This window comes from Hippoglossus hippoglossus, chromosome 1, assembly GCF_009819705.1.
Source record: "Hippoglossus hippoglossus isolate fHipHip1 chromosome 1, fHipHip1.pri, whole genome shotgun sequence".
In the NCBI taxonomy this organism is placed as follows: domain Eukaryota; kingdom Metazoa; phylum Chordata; class Actinopteri; order Pleuronectiformes; family Pleuronectidae; genus Hippoglossus; species Hippoglossus hippoglossus.
This window is the reverse complement of record NC_047151.1, coordinates 12,134,662-12,154,516: the sequence shown is the minus strand read 5'-3', so window position 1 is coordinate 12,154,516 and position 19,855 is coordinate 12,134,662. Positions and strand designations below refer to the sequence as shown.

General features: G+C 40.9%; 1 protein-coding gene across 6 annotated transcripts in view; it reads right to left on the bottom strand.

The window, feature by feature from the left end:
- Window positions 1-19,855, bottom strand: part of helz (helicase with zinc finger) — a 50,922-nt gene that overhangs the window by 8,353 nt on the left and 22,714 nt on the right. For 3 of the 6 annotated variants that reach the window (XM_034583248.1, XM_034583418.1, XM_034583332.1), the window contains 10 exons: window positions 18,137-18,175; window positions 17,719-17,898; window positions 15,089-15,190; window positions 13,325-13,503; window positions 7,202-7,320; window positions 5,792-5,937; window positions 5,082-5,229; window positions 3,258-3,441; window positions 2,295-2,523; window positions 850-1,141 (listed from right to left, as the gene is read on the bottom strand). In XM_034583248.1, the coding sequence (XP_034439139.1) occupies window positions 850-1,141; window positions 2,295-2,523; window positions 3,258-3,441; window positions 5,082-5,229; window positions 5,792-5,937; window positions 7,202-7,320; window positions 13,325-13,503; window positions 15,089-15,190; window positions 17,719-17,898; window positions 18,137-18,175 (1,618 nt within the window). The remainder of the gene's footprint in view (window positions 1-849; window positions 1,142-2,294; window positions 2,524-3,257; window positions 3,442-5,081; window positions 5,230-5,791; window positions 5,938-7,201; window positions 7,321-13,324; window positions 13,504-15,088; window positions 15,191-17,718; window positions 17,899-18,136; window positions 18,176-19,855) is intronic. The other 3 variants (XM_034583584.1, XM_034583499.1, XM_034583659.1) reach the window with 1 other exon arrangement.

The window sequence follows — 19,855 nt, the reverse complement described above, 5'->3', positions numbered from 1 at the left end:
TGACCTTTAAATTAGGAACAGGCTGTATATGCTGAGGGAAACAATATTCTGCACACTGCACAGAGGTAGCATATTGGTCTGTGAGTTACATAGTAAGACTGAGTTGAGTCAGAGGAAGTCTGTGTGTGTGTGTGTGTTTCTAAAGTCGACTGTCGCTGCGGAGCTGCGGCTCATTAGGCCCAGTGGGTGATGGCAGCAGGTCGGCAGCTGTGTTGATTTCGTTAACCTTTACCTCAGGGCAGGAGGGAGGACAGACACACAAAGACATTTCAACCTAAGCAAAACAATCAAGCGACACATCCGTCCACCAAACCTGTGATGCCAACTTCCTATCTATGTTGTTTTTCTGGGGCTGAAATGAATGACCATCAAGTAATTTCCTGTGATGAAAATTACATTGATTTATTTTAATAGATATGTGCTTTGTACCCACATGTGCAAAGCTTTTATCATCTCTTTCCTCTCTAAAGAGAAGCACCAATTTATTCCAGATTATTTGTTTATCATTACCACCAACAAGTAAGTGCTTAGCCAACAGATTCTATTAACACAGAAAAACCCACAACATTAGAGCCTCTCAGAAAACATCCTTTACCCGGTCTTATCTTTCTCAAGTCATTTCTCGCTACACATGCTGTCCTCCTTCTCCCTCCTTAGAACACTCATTTATTATTTTAAGTATAAAGGATATAGCAGAAGTACAGTCTTGGTCATACAAATCTGATGATGTGAACATTAAATTCACCTTGTTGCCATTTGATTTTTTTGGTTTGTATTTGACAGAAATTGAAAATGCCCTTTAAAAAATTAAAGGATGCAACAGTTTTCCCTTCCTGATTAACACCTCACCTTAGGTGGTGACTGCTGCTGCTGCTGCTGTTGCTGCTGCTGCTGACCCTGCTTGATGGAGGCGGGCTGTGCATGCTGAGGATGCGGATGATGGTGGGCGTGTAAGGCCTGCGAAGAGTGGTGTCCCTGCATGGATCTGAGGGCACGTGGGATGAACTCCGGGGCCAGTGGGTTGAGGACATAAGTCTTCTTGAGCTCCAGGGCCTCGAGTTGAGCCTTGATCTGCTCAAAGGTAATGCCGTGTAGGCTCGAGTTTTCGTGGCAGATGGAGATGAAATGCTCCCAGAATTTTCTGTAAATGGAAAAAAAAAGGGGAAACAACAGATGGATAAGTTTTACTTCGGTTCTCCTTTATCTCTCCTTGTTTGCACTCATGGATCATCTTGTTGGTTTTGTCCTGCTGGCAGTGTAACAAATTACTCTTTGTGGGGGGTGTGAATACAAAATACTGGTTAAAACACTCTTTGCAAAAGCAGGTGTAAAGATGAGAGATGAGAGGGAATAGAAATAAATCAACAAAAAGATGAAGTACACATAAGGGAGTGGGCAGAGTGGGCAGAGACCCACAATATTAGTGTGCTAACATTTGTTCTTGCTAATGCTTTCATTTGACATAGCAAATAATAGCAATTCCATGCCAAGTTCTTTTAGTTTTAAAACATGCAGTTACGATCCACTCCATAGTAGTTGCTGTTTCACATAGGGATAGGATACAGTACAAAGTGTAGCTTGTCCCATAACTAGTTCATTTTGTAAAACTGCTCCACAACACAGAAGACAGCAGCCTAACCCACCACTTCTTACGCTACTCCATATTGACTGAAGCTTAACACTTCCTTCAGCTACTTCACTGACCCAAGAGCTTTTGCTCCTGGGAGGAGGTTCCAAGTCGGGTGAACAATTCGTCTGCTCAGGACATATCAAATGAATTGCTCTGTCTCTGCTGGCTGACATTTGCAAACAACCATAACAGTTAAGGACTTGGCATCTTCCAATGACTAGCGGAGACGAAACAGACAGTTGCCATGGAGATGGAAGGTGGGGAAGGTGTGGAGATTCAAATGGAGAAAAAGATCGGCGGCCAATGGGGAACTAGATGACTGCAACTAAAGGCTGCAGGAAAATGAACAGTTGTCAATGTATAACCTGAACAGATGGGTCAGAATATCAATAACTACCTAGATTGCCTGGGAATTGGGTCATGTCATGTGACTCTCCATGTGCCAATTCACTAAGGCAAACCAATGTCAGTAGATATCTAGTTGTATGCAAATCAATAATGGGAGCAGAAATAAAGGCCATTTGTGAAGTTTTTGTTGCTCCTAGGCTGAGCCTGTAAATTAATCTCATTAAAACGACATTCGTTCATTATAAATACACTTAATTGCATCAAACTCTGTTAGACCACAGTACTTTAGGCTTTAGTCAAAAGTGCTTCTATTTACCTGCAGCGCCCAACAGAGCACAGTGCTATGGGGTCTCCCACAACTGCAACCAGGGACTGGGCTCTGGTGATGGCCGTGTTGAGCAGCTTGTAATTGGAGAGAAAGCCATAGTCCAGGTCCTCGGTTGAGTCCTCGATCAACTGTTCTTTACGCTTGATGGCCGTCTGTTTGTGCTTGCAGGTGTGCCGCGTCCGCACAGTGCTGAGGAACAGCACCCGGAACTGTTTGCCTGCATACAATAATATTTTAAGTTCTCTGAGATTGAGTGCTATACAAAGACAAACATTTTATTACAAGAAGCAAAGACGAGTAAAGAAACATTAATTTATGTCGTTATAATCATAATTTCACTAGTTCATGGTTTCAAGCACACGGTTCCCTTAACTAAGAAATAACCGTGTGTGTGCGTGTGTTTGTGTTTGTGTCCACATGTCTCATGTGTGATTAACAGTGTGTAAATGAAGCAGCTGGATGCAATAAGTGGAAGCTACATCGGACTGAAGCAGAGGAGAGGTTGGTAGAGGAAGTCCTGACTACTTATACTGGGACTTGATGAAGGCCAATATGAACACTGATGAGAGCAGTGGAAGAGAGTGGAGCTCTCACTGTAGAGACACAGATGTCTTCTCACAGTGATGTGTGACACAGGCTTCACAGAGAAATAATAATGAGACCTTTGGGGATTTAAAGTTTTGGGATTTGATTGTCTGCCACTACTGTTTTTTGATGCCTGACCACAGCTCTTTCTTCCAATTTCCATTTCCCATGCTTTGAATAATTATGATAAACACCATCACCTTAACAAATCTAAAAATCTTGAGTCTTAATCCATGGTTTATAAATTGTACTTGCAATGAACAACGAAGCATTTGAATAAAATATAAAAAATCCTCATAACTAAATATTATTGCAGATTAACTTCTGCATTTAAGGATTTCTTAAATGGTTTGTGCCGTTTCTCACCTTGGACATTGAGCACTCTTTCCACGCTGACCTCGTGCATTCTCTTCTTTCGGAGCTCAGCACGAATGCGGAACACCTGGTCAGCGTACGGCGACACCACTCCAATGCTGCCGTCGTCCAGCTTCCCCCAGGACACCGGCCACTTCTTGCGCAGCTCCTCTACTCGCTCCACGATCTCAAACACCTGAGGAGACGGAGGAACAACATGAGGGAGAGAAGACAAAGTGAGGCTCAAACGCAGGGTCTCGTCACACCGTGGTCACTAGAGGGCTGGATGATACGGCCCAAAAGTATATCAAGATGAAAACTTTTATATCAGTCAATATTGATAATTATCACAATAAATATCACATTATTAATTGTTTTAAGTTTAAAAGTCGACTAATTGAGACTTTTAAAAGGATATTTCAGATATCCCACTGTAAATAATCACTTGATTTAGACACATCACCAAATCCAAAATCAGAGGTTTTCAATTTTCAGAGTTGACCTGACAAATTTTTTACATTTTGAGCTACAATGCAAAACTATTTTGTGTCAAATCCATTGTGTTTTGTAACTGAACAAATACTAGAATAGTCCATCAGCCTCATCAAATCCTTGTCACTGATGTATCACAATCGTAATGAGAAGGTAGAAACCATCACTCAATGGTGACATTTGGGTCTCATATCAGTCCTTCAAAGTGTCAAAATTAGCAAAGACTAGTATTGAAGCAACAATGGCTATTTTGATTGATTTTACCATGAACAGGTTTCAACTTCATGTTCAGAGTATTGGTATCCTGCTGGAAGCTTTGAACTGTCATTGCAATATTTTGAAATACTGTCTTCCCCTTGAAGCTCATCAAAGACTCTCACGAGATAAACAAAACAGACACGCTTTTGTCAGAGCATTTTAATTCCGCAAGATTATGATATTGTTGTAAATGCTTTGACATGTGTGCCGTATCACAGAGACGGGTGGTAATTCGTTTGGCACTGCTGACAGTTTTGGAACGAAGTCAACAAGCATCCATGTTTTAATTGGTTATAACAAGTCAGGAGAAGGGTGGATTGTTGGACCAAAGCAAAGTTAGTCTGCAGAGAGACCAATCACAGGCTCGGACTGTCAGTGAATCATGCGTCACGACTGTCAAAGCTCTTGGTTGGTCTCCTAATGAAGTTTATGGGTTTCAACTTCAATTAGGATTTAAAGATAGCAGGCTCTCCTATCTATTGTGATGAGATGAAATGAACAGTGCTAATAAGTATCAGAGAATCATTCTGCTTTTGACTTCAGTCAACCAAGCTCAACTGAATAACCTGAAACAAATTAAAATTTCACTGCAATCAAATCCCTGAATTATTTACACCAAACTTGTGTACAGCCTAACGACCTTGCATGATTTGAAAGTTATATTGCTTAGTTATAAATACACTCAGATTATACTCAAATGCACCCATTTTTACAGATCACCAGTTATCAGGCAAAGTAACAATTTAGTCAATTTAATTATTCAGCAAACAAAGATGCTGCAGATGTGATCGGGAAGGAGATGCAGCTGTGGTGCACACACAAACCAAGCGTGTTTTGGGGACACTGGTACACCTGCTTATTTGTGCAATTCTCTCATCAACCAATCATGGTGCAGAGGTGCAATGCATACAATCATGCAGATACAGGCCACATGTTCTCAGGATGTGGAAAAACATGATCTCATGGCTGGAGGTGGCTGACGGGATGATTTGAATATTTTCGCAACTGCTGAGCTCCTGGGGTTTTCACAAACAACAGTTTCTAGAGTTTTTACTCATCATGTTACTTGTTTCTTCAAACCCATACCTCAGCGTTGTTGTAGTAGGCAGTGCTGTTCTTCTCCTGGACATCTTCTCCTCTGGCTGTGAAGAATGTCAGAGGGTAGAAGTCCTTATGGGAGGGCTGCTTTCCACTTGCCATTAACTTCCCATCATAGAATAACTCTGACGTGTAGCTGTAGGAAGACGAAGAGGAAGAGGTAAGAGACAGGGATAAAAATGTGGCGTTTAAAATAAAGAGCAAAACCAATTTGGCCTCAAGTCAGGTAACTCCATGTCCTGCACATCATTTTACACAAAATCCTGTTAACTCCAATTCAAAGGCTGAAAACTTCCATTTGCTTCTTCAAGTACGCTTGTAATTTATTTTTTGAGTTCTCTACATTTGTTGTAGCACAATGTGACCCAGCAGTAAACTGTGTTAACCAGTCAAATACAATATGCAGCCTGTGGCATTGAGCTGAAGTACTGTTAACCTCAAAAGAATGGAGATGGAGGAGAACACTGTCCTTCATGTTTCATCTTGTCACCAATGTGTGTAGCAACACGCCCCCACCAACACAGCCCCTTGTTTTGTGAAAGAACTACTGCCTGCATTAACACAGACTTCTACTGCCCCCCCTCACCCCCCAATCCCCCTTTTTCTTCGGATCCCTTCTTCCCACCACACCTTCTCTCTAGTATCCCATCAATTTCCGCCAGTTTCAACACAAGGCAGTGTTGGGGGCTCACACCTACTTGATGATAGCTTCGTGGGAGCGGTAGTTCTCGCACAGGAGGATGCGGCAGGGAAATTCCCGGGGGTAGTGCTCATACAGCCGGTCCAGCAGTGAAACGTGCAAGTTACGCTCCCGTGCAAACTCGCTGTACACGAATGGACTGAGCTGTATATCGAGGACAGAGAATAGCGGGAGAGAAAAAAGCAGAGAGGGAGAGATAGATAGAAAGCAAAGTTAGTTTCAAAGCATTTCACAGGTACTTGACCATTTTGACCACCTTGGAATGGGATCATCTGGAAAACATTGCAAGGGAGAGGGTGATCTGCACTACTTTGCTTGACCAGCTGCCATGGCAACCCGACCCTGAACAGGTGGCAGAGAATGAATGAATGGATGTATAGAAAGATGGATGAATGAATGGTTGGATAGATGAATAGATGAATAGATGGATGGATGGACGAACAGACCAAATGATGGATTTAACAGCGGTTCCAGACCATTGCAAATTCGTTTAGAGTAAATTTGCAGTATGCTGTCCCCAATAATCTGCCAAAGCAGAGTTGCACTTGAAGGTTTGAAACCAAACCATGGTAGCATTTGATTCCTCTCATCTTGGACAGCATTATTGCTCTTTTGTTTAGCAGTAGGGAGCTTGATTTGTGACTCTTCCCCAATGTGCTTTTATTGAAAGGAGGTTATACATTTTTTAAATCACACATCGACCCAAACCTGCAGACTCATTTACCTTTTCCATTTTGACCTCTGCCATGTACAAGACAGCGATCTATCTGGAGCTTGAATCTGAATTCAAACATGCCAGTGAGAGGCTCGGCTAACGTAATGAGGAGCCGCAGTCAATAAGAAAGCGAACGATCAATAGAGGCCACTCTTGAATGGATGAGTAACTGTTGTCGTGGGAGCAAAAGGGAGATGAAGAAATCTAAAGTGACACATCCTTCTATTGAGGAAAGTGTGAGAAAGTGGGTGGAAAACGAGAGATGGATACACAGGTGAATCTGTTTTTCTCTGCTCCACGAAAGCGAGTATTAATTGAAGCAATTACTGCATGGCAGACTCTTGCCTCATCTTCATCCACTGCTTACTGGTAATCCTCAGCACTTTTAATACCTCATGTCGGCTCAGAAAGCTTGACTGACGGGAGTTTATGTTTGTGTTAAATTTGGCTGAGGTGGTCTCCAGAACCACGGCACTACAGTGGCTGCCGTCTGTTCTTTTGTGTTTGAAGCAGAGTTGAGTCTAATCCACAACAAAGCACAAATGTTGCTTTTTGCTGCTCTGTTGCATACAACTTTTGTACGTTTTCATTATGGTTTATTTTAGGAATACAAATAGAAGTCTTCAAGAAATGATAATGTGGATTTTCATCATGTGGTGATTTGCAAACGAACTGTTGAGTGTTTGTATTTACCTGCATATGGTCCCCAGCCAGCACGATGCGGGTGGTCTTGCTAGCTAGAGCAAAAGGCATGATGGTTTCACACTCCATGGCCTGGGCCGCTTCATCCAGTAGGACATGACTGAAAAACCCTGCAAAAATGGCACAACCACATCAGTTTACTCAATATTACTTGAATATATGCTCATATATTATATTAACAGCTATACTGATCAAAAAATGCAGTTGACTATGACATATTTATCCAAACATGGGAACTGATTTTTCGCTTATAATTTGCTTAAAGACTTTACAAACATATGTACTAATAAATTAAGCACAATTTAAATTTGATCCCTGCAAAATGACAAGAAATTCTGTAAATGGATCCCTGGGGAAAAAAAACTGAGACAAAGTAAAAGTTATTGAGCAGAACCAACACTCACAGAAAGAACCTATAGCTCTCTATAACCTATCTCAAGCTTCCGGACAATGCAGGTGGAATTAATAGCTCAAAATGATTGTCGTTGAAATGTGCGTTTATGATTCTTTTTTTTCTTTAATCAATTCCACAAATTTGATTTGCTTGAGTGATTAACCACAGATATAACCACATTTGATATTGTACCATGAACCCACCTTATAACATTTCAATGTAGATTCTAATGTTAGAGGCTGCAAAGCTTTCCATTCATCAACAATACAGCTACAATAGTTTTAAGTGAAGTAGAAACATTTTGGATTTAATAGTACAAGGACAAAGAAGCTCCCTGTCACCTATCATTCCCTGTTGAGATACTGCAGTAACACAAACCTCAGAAATCCTTCTACAATCCTTCTCCTTCTACTGCTTAGATGTAACTTGTGCCATTACTATTTAGTAAGAAAGTACATGCAAATTCTTACATAAAACCTAAAAATCAAATCCCAGTGAATATACTTGAATCAGATGATTCTAAGCAATAACCAGACCATTTTAGGGTGAACATTTGTATTACTGTTACATTGGCAGATTGTTGAAGAATAATTTAGTTCAGCAGGAACATTAAAACCCTGTAACTGTCACTAATGCTCTGTCCCTTTTTTCCCAATCTCTCTCTTAACCAGCAAACCAAAGGTAGGGTTTTGAGGACGTTTTGAAAGGATGGAACAGTACTCTAACTCTGATTTAAAAAGCTCAAACGGTGCTCGGCAGTGTGAGGGGAGGGGATGAAACAGCATTGCAAATGAGTGCTGGAGCGGGGAGCGGAGGAGAGAAAGACTGAATAACAACCAGAAAACAGCCTCTGAAGCCCCAACACCATTTCCACAAGAAAATGTATGCAGATATGAAATGCGACGGTTGGAAATAACTGAATAAGCTCTGTGACTATCAAAAAGCAAAAAAATCCAGCAAAAAAATTAGGCTGGTAAAAAAAAAAACTAAAGAGGTGGAACGATTTAATTTGAGGCAACATTCACTCCTTAGTAACAGCCTTTGAACAAATGTATTGATTTTTGCCCTGAACTATAAAAGCCTCAAACCAGTGTTATCTCTGAACTATGTGCACATCATTGAAGCACAGGCTTGAACCTACACTTTGTTGCGTTGTCCCGTTACGTGTATGATTGCAGAATGTAAACAACTGAGTTTATCTATTAGAAGTTATGAAGTGAGAATTGCCTCTGAGTGATCTGCCAAAACAAAAGTGCACATGCGCAGACGGGGGGGAAATGTCTCTGGGAAATATTTAAACAGACTAAATACAATTACAGTCGATCCTTCTCAATTATGCAATGATCTCTTCTACACTAATGGGTTGTTAGATAGTAAGGACTGCTCTCGATGACACAGAGGTCACTTATAGCAATGATGCAGAGTAATATGCATGCAATTACACGCATGGGTAAAATCGCGATAATAGGCATAAACTTCAAATCATGCACTTGACTAATCTCTTAACATTGTATATAAAGGAATGAGCAGCCAAGTAGCACAGTGTTTCACTGTGTTGCTGACAGGCGCATCAATTCCGACAGTGCTATTAAAGCAATGCGTTGAGCTCTTTATTTCCCTGTCTTGCTCAACAATGCGGCCGAGGGGACATCAAGTAAATGTGCTTCTCCTTGTATCACATTGTTAATTATTGAGGCCAGGAACTTTTGTGGACCTCTCCGATAAATTGTAGTCAACGGGAGACCTGCTGTATCCTGCCTCCTTGCTCTTTTAATTCGATCCACATGAACACGTAGGGGCCAAATAACGCTCACAAATGATGTACATGGGTCATTACAAATGGGAATGTTTCCCCAGGCAGGGAAGTAGAGATTAGGAGTGAGGCGGACATGGTCTTTATGAGCACCCAGCAGACAAAGAGGCAGACGTGAAGGAAAATGGAGCTTAATGTTTCACCTGGGACGCAGATGCCTTGGGGAACCTGTCTCTAAACAAGAGATCCAAATTACATTTCTGTGGCTACTATCGGTCACCGGACTAATAACGGTGTTTGAATTTGGACAAAACAAGGGAAAGAGTGTAAGGGGATAGAGGTGAAGGTGATTCGGTAGAGAGATGACTGTTGACAATAAACCCCTTCACCTCTCACACCCCGTCTCTCACATTTTCCCAAGCACAGTCTCTTTCTACCCTTTTCACACAAAAAGAGAGTGAAGGGATCGATGCAGCTATCAATTAACTATCACATAAACACAAGCTTTGTAAAGATCCGGTTTGGAGGCTTTGTCAAACTTATTTTTCTGACCTTGACAGTAACATAATTTCTTAAATTGTTCTTGGATGTGTGTGTTCCAACGTAAATGTGAAATTATTAGGAATAAACTTAATTTTCAATAAAAACATTCTCTTAAGATGACGGTAGAAGGTGGAGGATTTGGCCCATGAGAGTATTTCACAGGTAATTCATAAATACAAAGAAGGCAACTCAAAAATGCAAAGAAAATATCTTGACAGCAATGACTTTTTTTCCTCTGACAAAAGATAATAACAAAACCGTAGACTAACATTTACTTGAGGGTGGTCCCTTCTGGCTGTATGATTATCTGGGTCACATTAGGCATGAGTACAACAAGCATGTAGCTGCTACATGTCATTGTTGACGTACATCATATCAGCTGTCATGCAGAGAAAATGTCATTTGAATTTTTATTTTTTGTAGAAGACAAACGAGAGAGGCTATGTTTGCAGGGACGTGGTTATGGTAATGGTAAAATCTCCAGCATCATTACAGCTCAAAGCACCACAAGTTTGGTACAGGGGGGGGATAGCTTTGTCTGACAAATGCAACTGAAAAATGGGGTTAAACGGGGTAACACTGCATTTTCCTACTCTGTACGAAAAGAGCCTGCTATATGATATTTGAATGTTTCGGTGCAATTGGTGAAAGGACATGTTAAGCAAAGGAACTGAACATTTGTTAAGCAGTTTAATGTGGAAATGTTTGACAAGCCCAATAACCTACAACATCAAATCATTGAGCAACAATGAGCTCAAACTAATTATGAACAACATCTTTCTGCTAATTCACCACAGGATTTCTTCAGGCGACATCCACTGATAATTCTCTTTTGGGACAACCTACTTTCTAAATCTAGCCTCGAGACTCATGGACCCAAACCTGGAAAGCCAGCAGCCAGGAACATCATCACTACCATCTGACATGAGACTGTTCACCATAGAGAAGCAGTACCAGCCAGAGCATTAGAGAGGTTAGTGTGAAATATATGTGTTCAATAATTTAGTATCGCCCTCAAAGGATGTTAGATTGAAATGGCCATTGATAAGAAAAAAGGTCCCCGACTGAACAGTATGAGACAGAGTCTGTATCATCAGGCTGCAAGGTCCAGAAGCCTCCAAACAGATCAATGTTCACCTGAACCCCTGGTGCATGTCTACTGGAAAGTGAAAATACAGCATCATCTTTAAAAATGTCTCTGCTGTAGCTTCACATTGATTATTTTACAGCATTTTGTTTCCAGAGAGGTTTATTTCACAAATTGAATTTCCTTGCGCTTCTTACTGGCCTGTGACTGGGAGACCAGTAGAGTGCTGCAGGGAAGGGATTTTTCCATTGGCTTTTGGGTTTCTATAGAAAATAGGCTGTGTCAAACAAGTTTGTGATGATTACTGATACACCACTTTTCTGATTTCCTAATTACAATCAAGAAAGGTTAAGCACTTATGATAAGTTATAAATTAAATACACCATCGTCCTTTGACTTCACTGCCACCAAAGCTTCCAACTGCTTCCAACTTTTAATTTGGCACATTTACCACTTGTGAAAACACCTTTCCTCTTCAAAAGACAGTAATAGTCAAGGAGTGTGAGTATAAAGGCAACAAGGTGGTAAAGGCAAAGAAGTGAGTAGATCGTTTTATTGTGTTTGATGTGGTGACGTTTAATGTCCTTGACAAGCTTAGTAGCCTTATTTAACTTCAACAAAAAACACATAAGAGCTTTAAAAAATTGTGAATACAGATTGGAGGAGAAATTAGCAGAAAATCTGAAATAAATACAAACATCAATATGACAATACAATTTCAGAGGATATAACAGAAGTGCTATGCAGAGTGCTGCACTCTCTGTTTCCACATTTTTTTGTATTTTCTTTTGTTCAGCACTTAAACAGCAGAAAAGGACACAACTAGTCCATCTCACTTTGGTGTTTCAACTAAAGTCCAATTTATACTTCTTCATTGAATCATACTTCAGGAGTTGAAAATGCTCACAATGACGTGGGCTACTTGCATGGACGACACCATAGGCTCAACATTAAACCTAAGCAGAAGTATAAACCAGGCTTTTGGGGGGAAACTTACATCAGCATGGGGCTTTAGATAAGAGAATGAACAGGGAATTTAATCTGAGAGATAAGAGTCGCTAAGAAGGGACCCTACTGTTCACAGCAGGTCACTATGCTCACTTAGGTGAGCAGACAATAAAAAAAAACCTTGGTCCTGCACATGACAATGAGATTAGCTTATTTGCAAAAAACAAAACTAGGCTTGTAAATTTTACAAATGCCAGGTCACATATGTTGGCCATAAAGAATATGAAAAAACAAACATAAAATAGTTAGCAGCATAACCATCTTTTTTGGGGCACCGCTGTATTTGAGGTGGGAGATTTGTTATTGGTACTTAGTGGACTCGCCAGCTCCCAGTTGCCTCGTTTCCTGGCAATTTTCATCACTGTTGAACACCAGGAGAACACTACAGATGAAACGTTGGGAGGAGGGCTAATGATGTAAAGTACATTAGAAGCAGATGGTGTTCCCAAGCAACAGACAAAGCCCCCTCTGCTGACACATTAGAGACGGTTATTAGCATACACTGACAAATTGGTTTGTTTTTTTCTGTGTCTTTTACCAAACTTAAATGTGTTTGATTCCACTCTAAATGGCGAGCCCCTGCCAACTTTGGCTATCAGTCACTGGGGATGACTGAAGAACAGGAAATTGAATGCACTGAGCCACGTCTGCATATACTTATGAGCTTTCATATTTTGTACCATGTATTACAGATACAATGTTACAGCCCTAAAGTAAAGGCTATCTGACTAGAAAATGCCGCCTTATGGTTGAGTGTTGACGCAATTCTATGTCAATATTTGAGCCTGTGGTTTTTACTGCAATTGTACAGTATTAGCATTTATTGTATTTCCTCCACCTCGTTTACATATAAAAGGTGCAAAATTAAGAGACCCTGTAGAGATGAATCAACCCATCTAACAGAAACAACTAGAATGGAGTGTAATCCTTCTTAAAAAAAAAAACTACCAACCAACAAGAATGCCAATCAGTAGAGTAGCGCGCATTCCTCCACAAAGTCCCAAGCGTCGCTTCAAATTCAGTCACGCCGCACATATTTTACACAGACTTAAATGATTTTTCCTGTCAAGATCCATGGATTTCCAGGTAAATCATTTATCCTAATCCCTTCATTAATTTTGGATAATTTAGACGACTTTCAATACCAATTGCAGAACCATCTACTGTAAGATCTGCAGCTAGTAAACCTGCCATACCGAAACAGTTCTTAGGTACTCTATGTTTCCTCAAGTTCCAAGTTGACAGAGGACATGAAAGCTGTTGAGGCCGGTCACCAAGCAGCCTCACTATCCTAGAGACCACCAACTACTATTTCCTCATAGGACTCACCAGGCTCCAAGTCAAGCTGGCAGAGGTACTGGGAGGTGCTGAGGGTGACCACCACCACACGGTGCCTGAGGATGTCCTCCCTTGTGGGCATCTGGAAATTGACCCCTGTGTGGGAGACGAGACAGTACTGCTGGACCACTGGGTTGACCGTCTTCACCCAGCGGTTCCTGAAGTATACCCTGGAGATGAGGAGAAGAAAGGAAAAAGATTAGCAGAGATTGACCGAGGGGAGGATAAGAGCAATTACTTTGGTAGTCTGGTACTTTGGTAGACTTCCTTAAAAAAAAATTCATCACAACTAGTACTAGTCTTCATTTATAGTCTGTTAAATTCATTTGATCCATAAGGGTTATTCAAGTTATTTTTCCATTTTTACAGGACATATTCTAATTTCTTTGAGAAATAAATATGAAAAGTTGTACATGATATTCTGTGAACACCCCAGGTCTGGAGAATACTGACTGTCAGACAGCCAGGAAGTAAAGACCTGACAGATTATCTCCTTAGGATGTTGGTCAGTCCCGTTTCATGGTTGACCCCTAAATATTCATACTGGCTTTTTATCCTTGAGTGAGTCCACTCATCCTAGCAGAGACAAGGGGAGCTGAGAGAGGAGTTTGCTGCAGTGATTATGGAGGACTTCACTGGAACCCATTGAAATCAGCCTGCCCACTCATGTGAAACAAGCCATTTGATTGCCCATATGGTCCCTAGGCTTGTGTGTGCAGACACGCACACAAACACACAGCTGTCATGTTAGGTCCTGGCCGATCAGGCAGACGTTACTTTCCTGTGCTTTGTGACCTCTGGGGTCGCTTGAAATGTGACTGGAAGTCACTTCTGCAGTGTATGCAAGGTGTGTGTGTGTGTGTGTGTGTGTGTGTGTGTGTGTGTGTGTGTGTGTGTATTGCCTTAAAGCAGAGGAAAAAAAGAGGATAAAGGCACATTTCCAAATTCAGCCCTTGAACAATCTCTCTATATTATGGATGAATTATTCTGACTGCAGGCTTTACAATAATATTGGTGTATATACAAATTCTCTCTGGCAAGGTGGACTTCAGCAAACTGACCACGACTACTAAACACAATATATCCAGTCTAACTTTCTGTCTATATTGAAGCATCATGATGAAACTATTTTACCTTAAAATTGGACGCAGGGGACAATGAGGAAAATACACTGTTTCAGTTCGGTGAATGGGATTACAGTCAGCTCAGATAAAGTGATTGATTGGCTTTGTCTTTTGTACGTGAAAAAAAAGGTTAAATGCTCAGACTCCCCAAACAAATGAATCACCACTTGTGGCAGTGTTGCTTTATTTCAAACTAATTTCAAATTTAATTATTGAAGGCAAAACCTAACCTTCAGTAGACAAACCATCATGTGTAAGTGTTCAAATCCAAGATAACTGTGTGCTTTGGGGGGCTGTAGTCCTAAAAGCTGAGAGAAGTGACTTCTAATTAAAAGTCATAAATCACAGAATATACTGATTAAGTTGAGACCAGTTTGGAAGCTTTCAACCGCAAAATGAAATAAGTTATTGTAATTTTTAATCAGACAAGTAACGTTTGTTCCTGGAGAAGCTGGAGGAAAATGAACTTGCTTCTAACGGTTAATGTCAGGTTCTGGAGTCTTAGTGGCTACTTCAGGGCACTTCTTAAGATTTTAACTGAACACAAAGACCATGCACATACAAAAGGGCACAGGAAGCATGTTCCTGCCCTTAGCCACCGAGTCTTCTTTTGACAAGTGTAATTCCTTACCTGAGAGGTCTGGCATGTGGATTGCCTGCTTCAACGTAAGGATGAAGATAGTCCTTAATGTAAAGGTCAGCCGCGCTGTTGGAGTGGGTGCAGATCAAGACCCTGTAAAGGCCAGAGACAAAGAATGTCAGACATGAACCATAATACGCAGTTCCTACAATACGCAGAGGGAGAGATGTCAAAAACACGCAAACATAAAACCTGGGGTGGTGAATAGCCAGTGGTGAATACCTTCTCATGGACCTTGTTGCTTGTAAAAATTGCCAAACAGTAGAAGCTTTTGATAGGAACGTCATCGCTGATTTTGACAGCTGCAGGAGCACAGATGCTCTGACAATTCACCCGGTTCTTTTCCAAGAACACCACTCAACCATCCAGACGGGAGGACAAGGAGGTCATAATCAATTTGATGTGAGTGGTTGTGTACATGGAATGTCCATTTAATCATGGGTGACTGGTCATGGGTCATATGTTAACAGGTCCAGGTGGGTCCGGATTAGACTTGGGAGATAATACTGACTATCCAACCTGAATTAATGTGCTGGTTCTCTTTAATATTTGCAACTGAAGTACAAATAGTTTCTTCTAACATCAATGCATTCTTCATGGCTTTGCTCTTTTTGATCAACAGTGACTAAGTAAAATGCTTATTGGAGACACTTTGCTAATTTACAGTAAATTCTTTTATCCCCAACAGTGATTACAATGTTGTAGAGAAACAGCAAAGGCAGCTTTGTTCACTTATTAAAATTGAAAACTGTGCAAAACTGTTAGGTATAGTGACACATTCAGAGGTTGGTGAAACACTACAGCGACACTCACTTTTGGAACTGTGTCGTAACACATACTGGGTAAACCTGATCAGCGTCTTCATGACATCTTCTTCACCATTTTTAACAGTTTGATGAGCAGGCAGTACAAGTCCAGAGGGCTCACTTCCCCTTGTCTTAGCTTTTAAAATATCTATAATTCATCCTAAATGTGTTCTGAGTGAAATGAAAAATGAATATTACATTGTAACACATTTTCAAAGCCCTTTTTTTACATTACATATATGCAGCCCTCTTTCCCTTATTAAAGCACTAAATGTTAGCTTCTGTTAAGGGGACACTGTCCAAGGTATTGCATTCATTTTTCATAAGGACCAGGGAAACGGTTATGTGATTATGCAACATGGCTTTGCTTCAAACACAAGGAAATGCATGATTTCCTTTGGGTTTCTGTAAACAGTGAAGGAGCTCACTAATGATGAGAATCGCCACTAGATGAAAATGCAATCTTTCTTTGTTACACAACACCATGCAAGTGACATAACTTGATTGATCAGATTATGGTTTGCACAAACATTCATTTCAGCCCAGGAAATGTGTTGATAATCAAACTATCCATGTGAACTGACCACAAATTCATCCAAATGCGCACGCACGCACGCACGCACGCACATGCACACACACACCCCCCCCCGCTGAGTCTTCTCTTAAATTTAAATGTCAAACCCAAGGATGTTATTGGCCCAAGGCAAAAACTGAGGGGACTGCACATCCCAGCATCCCCAGCCAACTCCACCACGCCCTTTGACTGACCTCTCGCCATCTGAAGCTTTTGTGAATGAGGCCAAAATTGCAAAAACACACACACACATACATACAAACAAACAAACAGAGCTATCCTGAATATTCAAGAATGCATGATATATGATATATATATAGACTGAAGTTACACTATTGGTCGGCCAGTCAAGTTTAGGCAGGTTCCCTGTTGGCCATTGCACTTTCAAAATGACCTGGTGCAAACCATTTACCCATTTAGAGAAATCTGACATGTTTGCATCTGTGTTTGGGACAACCTACAGCTGTTAGCTGCTACTTTCACAACTGATCCTTGCAAACACTCAGTTCTAGTCAGGACTGACTGAACTAAACCTGGAAAACCAGTTACGAATATTATCATCATCACTACCATCTGACATGAGGTGCCTAGTCAAGAGAAGCATTTCCAGCCATCACATTAGCGAGGTTAGTGTGACATACGTGTTCAATAATCCAGTATGGCTCTAGAAGGATGTTATAAAAACTGAAATGGCCCTTGACGGGAGAGAGGTTCCCCCTGAAATCCATAAACAACAGCCTCAAAATGACCATAAAGTTTAATCATCAGACCTCTAAATCAGCAAAAACTGAGCATTACAATCTTAATGAAGGTAGAATTTTTGCGGGGATGTTGTGTTAGACTGCACTGACAGCACAACCCTGACAGTGACATGACAGTGCTTTTCTTTACAACATTACTTAAAAGCCCCTTTTCCACTGGTCAAGAAACTTTGTCTGCAATGGGAATGGATACAATCACCATTGACTCCAATATCAAATGACTCCGCAGCAGACAGGTTTCTATTGGCTCTGTCTCTCTTTAATGGAAATGAGGCACCTAAGTGAATGTACAAACCAGAAAGGAAAATTCCTCTACCGACAATTTTTTGCAGGTTTACCCTTGTTTTAAAAAAAAAAAACAGTCGGCTAATTTTGGTGTTAAAGAGGTATAAGATATGTATTTGCCCAAATAGAAGACTATCCCCACCAAACCACCGAGGATTGCTGACAGAGGTCAAAATGATATCAATATGCACACACCTGCTGTGGTCCTGGCGGAGGATGTGTTTGACAGCCTGTGCCAGGGTGAACGTCTTGCCGGTGCCGTACGGCCCAATGATGAGGACTGGGGGTAGAGAGATGGAGAGGGGTGTGGTGATTGCCAGTATGGCCTCTTTCTGTTTGGCATTCAGACGGGGGTCCAGCTGCTCATCCCACTGCCTGAGGGTCGAGAGAGGATGAGGAAATTATTAGGGGAATTAACAGACTTTAGACAACTTTTATTGAACATATAGAATTGATTTTCCATTTTCACACATTTAGGTAAAACAATTCCGCATTATCAAGTAATAGCCTTTAAACATGAGAGAAATTCTGCTCATTTAATTAACTTTAGTGGGAAAGAGATAAAGTAAAAAAGACAAATTATTGCACAGAATGAGAGGAAATGTATGCTCACACAAGAGAAGGTGTGGTGGGTGAGCTGTCTGGGAACGAACTGTGGGTGGATGTAAAAAGGGAAAAAGACTATTGACAAACAAACTCAATAACTAGGAGCTCTTCCTTTAAGGGGTTCTTCTTCCATACTCTATGATATATCATTAGAAAGACATACACGGTATTATTAAGTTATGCAGGCAAAGCTGTTGGCACACACACACAACACGAGACGTAACGTGCACAGAGTGACAGAGACTAGCACACACAGTGTTAGATTGCTATTGATGAAAATTATATAGTGACAATTATTGGTATTGTTTTATTGCCCATCCATAATATAAAATAATGCAGAGTGTATTTGTGTGAAACAATACAGATGGGTAACGGAAAGGGATGCACAATTGTGACTTCATATACACACACACACACACACACACACACACACACACACACACACGAGCAAGTGTGAGTTATTGTGCGTGTAGTGCGTGTGTGTTTGTCTCCTAGCATCACTGTCCTCATTACGAAGGCTGCGGCCTCAAAAGCTGTGAAACCACCAACACCAATTGATTGAGCTCCAGCTGAGACATAGTTGGGGGGCAGAGAGATACTGCAGTGTTCCAATGTGAGTGACTGTGTATGCGTGTGTCTTTCTGTGTCGATGTGTGTGTGTGAGTATCATATACATGTGTGTGTGTGTTTATAAGAGAGATGATTGATAAGATCAAGGGGCATCGTAAGGAATGATGAAACCCTCTAACAAATAAAGATTTTCTGTACACATGATGAATGGATTGTGTTGATCTTCCATGCTTGTCACACTTTGTAGTTTCCATCATCACTCTGACATGACTAATTAGGACATCTTAATTCTCACTGCCTGGAGTAAGAGGCACACCAGCTCATTTATGAGAGTGATGCAACCACATCTGGCCTTTTGGGTTATTAATTCAAAAGGTAGAAAGATTGAAATTAACACTGAATCCTATCATACAGATTACAAGTGGATAAACCAATAGAGGTCAAATCTAAGAATTTAACTGCACAGGGGTATAGTGCAAAATGCCCAAATGGTGTCCACGCTGCCATCACCTCCTTTTATGCAGTGGCACAAGTAAGACTTTAAATTAAAGCATAAAATGGACAGTTAACATTAATAATCTATCTCTGTTTTACATCTATTTTTTGAGAACCGATCCTACTTTCAAATCCATAGACTTCGAGCACCAACATAAAATCAGTACTCAGCCTTCTGAGGTGTAAGATGTAGACCGGAGAGGATGGCATAGTTATGAACTGCTGTTTATACGTTTTTTATTTCGCTCTTCAAAAAAAATCTAAACCAAGATGCACGGCTTTAACCAAGAAAGTTTACTTTGAAAAACTTGCAGTTTAGGTGCGAAGGTGTGAGTTTATACAAGACGTTCTTCTATCTTGGGGCGCCTAATGACGTCACCACTTGGGGCAACTGGGAACTTTCAAACTTCAGCTGAATTCACTTATCCAATTAAAACAAAAGTCTACATCAATCATATCCTGGAGCAAGAGATAAAGCAGCAGTCTGAAAAATCTGAGCGGATTATATTTGACTTTGGCTCTAGTCAATAAAGATTACTACTCCGCTCCCCTCACCATTCCAACTTCAGCGAGATATCTAAAGCTGCAAGGAGCTGCCGGCGTTTCAGACTGACCGCCAAGTCAGCAGGTCAAGGGATATTCAGGTAACTCTCAAATTGAT